The sequence below is a fragment of the Solanum verrucosum genome, unplaced genomic scaffold (assembly GCF_900185275.1).
Source record: "Solanum verrucosum unplaced genomic scaffold, falcon-dt-bn FXZP01000026.1, whole genome shotgun sequence".
Lineage (NCBI taxonomy): Eukaryota > Viridiplantae > Streptophyta > Magnoliopsida > Solanales > Solanaceae > Solanum > Solanum verrucosum.
Genome location: NW_026020285.1, coordinates 1,515,303 through 1,519,658, shown reverse-complemented (window position 1 = coordinate 1,519,658; position 4,356 = coordinate 1,515,303). Strand labels below are relative to the sequence as shown.

The 4,356-nt window shown below is 32.3% G+C and overlaps 1 protein-coding gene and 1 non-coding gene across 2 annotated transcripts; both read right to left on the bottom strand.

Annotated features, from left to right (window-relative positions):
* Positions 1-586: 586 nt before the first annotated feature.
* On the bottom strand, positions 587-3,543 carry LOC125834259 (eukaryotic translation initiation factor 5A-4). The gene is made up of 5 exons (XM_049513426.1): positions 3,315-3,543; positions 1,854-1,976; positions 1,690-1,746; positions 1,536-1,610; positions 587-930 (listed from the first exon to the last, which is right to left on the bottom strand). Exons 1-5 carry the CDS (start codon positions 3,435-3,437, stop codon positions 829-831), a joined length of 480 nt encoding a protein of 159 aa, XP_049369383.1. The 5' UTR covers positions 3,438-3,543; the 3' UTR covers positions 587-828.
* LOC125834298 (small nucleolar RNA snoR100) lies at positions 1,189-1,307 on the bottom strand. Its single transcript, XR_007443345.1, has one exon. It is a non-coding gene; the product is annotated as a small nucleolar RNA snoR100 (small nucleolar RNA).
* Positions 3,544-4,356: the final 813 nt, after the last annotated feature.

Below are 4,356 nucleotides of genomic sequence, written 5' to 3'. Positions count from 1 at the left end.
TTAATTATTCATAAACTAGTCTTCTAGAAAATGTAAGTAGTTAAGACTTGAATTTATCAAAAATGAATCAAGTGAAAACGGATAAGATAATCGACTCAATTCATAATTTATATATGTATAAAATGAATAAACCCAATGAAATATATGGATATTCATATTATCCATTGATTTTTATTATGTAAAGAAATAAGTGCTTTCAAATAAAAAAAACACTTGTATGGTGTATTTTGTATGATGGAAAATATATTTTCATGTTTTTCTGGAAAATATTTTCTTGAAAACAAGTGGTTTTGAGTGGAAGGTCAAATTCAGCCTCAGGATCAAAGTCAAAAGTCGAATTCCAGGTCTGGATTTCTTTTGGGTGGTGAGGTTTAAAGAAATTTTTGAAATTCTTATTTCCTTATTTTATGTATATAAATCATTTTTCTTGAATCAGAGGAAAATAAGTTCATTTTAAAATATTTTTCAAAACATTTAAGCCAACCAAACATGAAAAATTACTCCATAACTAAACCCCAAACGCAATTTAGCAACTCAAAAGCGGCTGGTGTTGATAACAAAATAGATGTAAAAGAGCAGCAAAATAGGTGAAGAAGATGGTATATAGCTGCAGGTTAAGCATTTCCCCACACCAAATTTTAAAAACTTTAGTAGGACAAAATTCAGATGAATACCACAATTTAAAACAACAAAAATAAAAATCTAACTCACAATGGTCCGCAAATACTGAAGAATTTTCCATAAGACCACAATGTTTTTCCATAACTATAATATCTATCTCACTCAAGGTAGTAAAGAACTTCGGCGTCAAGCAATCCAATCAAGAGATTACTTGGGGCCAATATCCTTCAGGGCATTAATCTGTTCCTCACCCATAGCTGACATAACAGACACAACGAGGTCTTTACCCTCAGCAAACCCATCCTTGATCTGAATTCAGCAAGTTAAAGCATAATCAGTAGTTGCATAGAAGTACGCTGAAGTTTACCAAAAAAAAAGACCAACAAAGGTCTGAAAAAATTATGTTTCACTATCAGCACCAGTTGAGAATAGAGATTCAATGAGGATTTTTCCTTGTAACTATGGTTGTACCATAGGGATTCGAGAAGCTTGTGAAAGAATTAGAGGCTACATACAACTGAGAAGACTGCATACTTTGACCCAAAATACAACTTTGGTACATAAAGAAGATGTGAGTCTAAAACCAGGCCTCCAAATCATTAACCCTTTAAAAGGGTATCAGAGGGAGCAGACATGTCGACTCTGCTGATTCAATCTCCGTGCACATAACCATGCTGCCTTCATTTTTAAATGTCCGGAGCATCGGCTTAATTGTACACAGATTGTGTTTATTACACAACCACGACTCCAAACAAATCCATTTTTACAATGGGAAAGGCAATAAGCTTGTGCTAGAAGAAGATAACTCAGAGAAAATAAAAGGCTGGAGAAAACAAAATACAACAAGAGGAAGTGACTGTAATTTCCCGTCCTTCAGGGCAACCAAAAACACAACTTCGGATTAGATTACTAACCTGTGAAAGCAGACTATCATCAGTAGGAAGCCTGAGGTCATCCTTGGTGTTACCATTGTCAGTGAGCAGACTCACCTGTAACATTGTGCAGCAATATTAGACCACATCAATCAAAAATATAAAAAGGAACGGACAAGGGAATAAAGGCACATACAAATCCATCTTCAGAGATGTCAATAAGCTGATAATCTGTGCGATTAACATGGGGCACCTGCAATTTGAACACGTAATTGTCAAATATGAGCACAAATATACAGACAAAAGGAATATAAGGGAAAAGGGGGAAAAGATCATAAACAAGAAACAGAAAGCACACACATCACAATTGTGTGAAGAGGGGACAATATCCTCAAGCTTCTTTCCAGTGAAGATATCAATAGCAACGAAATGACATTTGGCGTGACCATGCTTGCCAGTTTTGGATGTAGAGACTTCCACAACCTGTAACAAGAAAGCATCAAAATTGGAGCTAGTGCTTACACTAGAATTAATACAATTATGACTTGAACCATAATAAAAGGAGATACATCCATGCAATGTCCTGAAGCAGAATCATTAAGTTACTTGATGCACATTATCCAAATATACATCCATAACTATGACACTTCAATAAGGGCCATTTAACAGTTACATAATTCAACCAAATGCAACATATAATCCACAGCTAGATCTATGGAAAAATAAATTCAACATTAGAAATATTCATACCAAACATCAGAAAAATAAACTTACAAGAGTTTTCAGAAGCTAAGGACCTTTGGTGAAATATCAAATCTATTTTTGTTTCACTTCTCTTTGGTAAGACCACGAAAAAAATACTCTATTTGGATGGTAGTTACATAATGTATCAAGTTGTATTGTATCATACTATATTATTTTAATGAATACAACATTTAGATAAATTGTATTACGTTATGTCATTATATAATATCACAGGTTAACAATTCACAATTCAAAGAATAAACAGATATAATTGTTAGTTTGTTACATGTAATGGAACTTATTGTCATTACCAACAAGAAGGATTCAACAATACAATATAATAAAACTTAACCAACAATCAAAACAAACATTGTAATTAAACTAACAAAACAATAAAATAGATAACAACCATCCAAACCATAAGTGGCCCTTTCCCACCCTTGTCCCCTTGGTGGTAACACTCTAACCCCAAATCTTATAGTTAAATGTTGAGGTTGGTTAACACAACGCTACTCGATTTCTTAGTTAGACAAAATCTACTATAAAAAACAATTCTACCATAATTGCACAAAATATACCATAATTCCACTCACAGCAAGGTTCTTGTTCTTTTTATCACTAGCTAGTAAGATACTAGTGAATCAAAATAAGCAAAGAGCCTTAAATAGCGAACAGATTATACATAGTCCTTTCTGCCTATTACACTACTTCGCTCTAGTGATCGCTTCATCTACTATCAAACTTACTTAAACAACCGAAAAAAATAGCTTCCTAATCAAACACACACACACACAGTAAAAAACACAGAGCATCAGATCTACAACTGCAACAGCAAATACACCTAGTAGTCTTCTAAATCCCATCGAAACACATCTCAATAAACCCTACACATCAACTATTACCAAATAAATCAAATATACATACACAGAATAATTTTTTGAAAAAATTAGCAAATACATCTGCAATCCTTCTCTAATCAAATCCAACACACACATCTTAATCAACTACATGAACAGCCCTATACATCAGCTATAACCAAATAAATTACATATACGTAAAAAAGTTAAGAAGAGAAACCTTGCATGGACGGCCTTTGATGACGATGTAACCGCTCTTACGAATAGTACCAGCTTGTTGAGGGTACGTTTTTGATGCTCCGGCATCAGCCTTAGACTCAAATTGATGCTCCTCGTCAGACATGGCTGAAAAATTCGATTGAACGGAGAAGGAGAAAAATACAGAGAGTTGAATGGGTGGCGAGGGAGGCGAAGAGCACGTGAGGGGCTATTTATATGGTGGGAGAAAACCTAATAGGATTTTTGAGTAGATTTTTAGGGTTTTGTTTTTTTGATAGATTGAATGATTTCTTCTCCACCGTTAGATTAAAATTGTCAAATCTTTTTGCAATTTACTCCTTTCGTTTCAATTTTCTGAAATTAAGATAATTAATTGTTTCCTCCGTTCCAATTTATGTGACACTTTTCAGATTTTGAAATTCAAATAAATTTATCTTTGAACGTAAATTTTTCATATATCTTTAAATTATTTTGAATTATCAATTATTGTGATTTATAGTGCTTTTTACATTGTTTACAAATATATAAATTTCATTTCAAAAAAGTTGAAGATTTCACGCGCAAATTTTCGATCAAACTTAAACTGTTTGACTCTCGAAAAATGAAAAGTGTCACATAAATTGAAACAAATGAAGTATATTTTCTCTCTCTATTTTTTAATATTAAATAACTATACATAGTAGTAGTACTCAAATTTAGAATTTTAAAATATCATTAATAAGATTTATTAAGTAAATTATATTTTTGATTAGATATTTCTTAAATCGATATAGGTCAAATAATATGAAGCAAATGGAATATTGCACTATTTTGCAACTCCAATTTATTTTTGAAAAAAAAAACTGCTTAATTACATAAACATTTCTATCATATTTACTAATTCTTCTTATAATTTGAAATAATTATGTATTGTTTCACTAACTAAAAATTTCATATCAGATCTCAGGTCAGATACACTTAGATACATGTATTTTTATTGTCAAATAAACTCTGAATGCAAATACTTAGGGAGAGAGGCGGGCGAGATAGGATAGAGACGAGCG

Excerpts from the sequence above, each read along its gene's own strand:
- LOC125834259 (XM_049513426.1), bottom strand. The coding sequence starts at position 3,437 with ATGTCTGACGAGGAGCATCAATTTGAGTCTAAGGCTGATGCCGGAGCA. Across the intron at positions 1,611-1,689 it reads ACATCTCTGAAGATGGATTT|GTGAGTCTGCTCACTGACAA; the intron begins GTATGTGCCTTT and ends ACAATGTTACAG. Across the intron at positions 931-1,535 it reads ATGATAGTCTGCTTTCACAG|ATCAAGGATGGGTTTGCTGA; the intron begins GTTAGTAATCTA and ends TGCTGAATTCAG.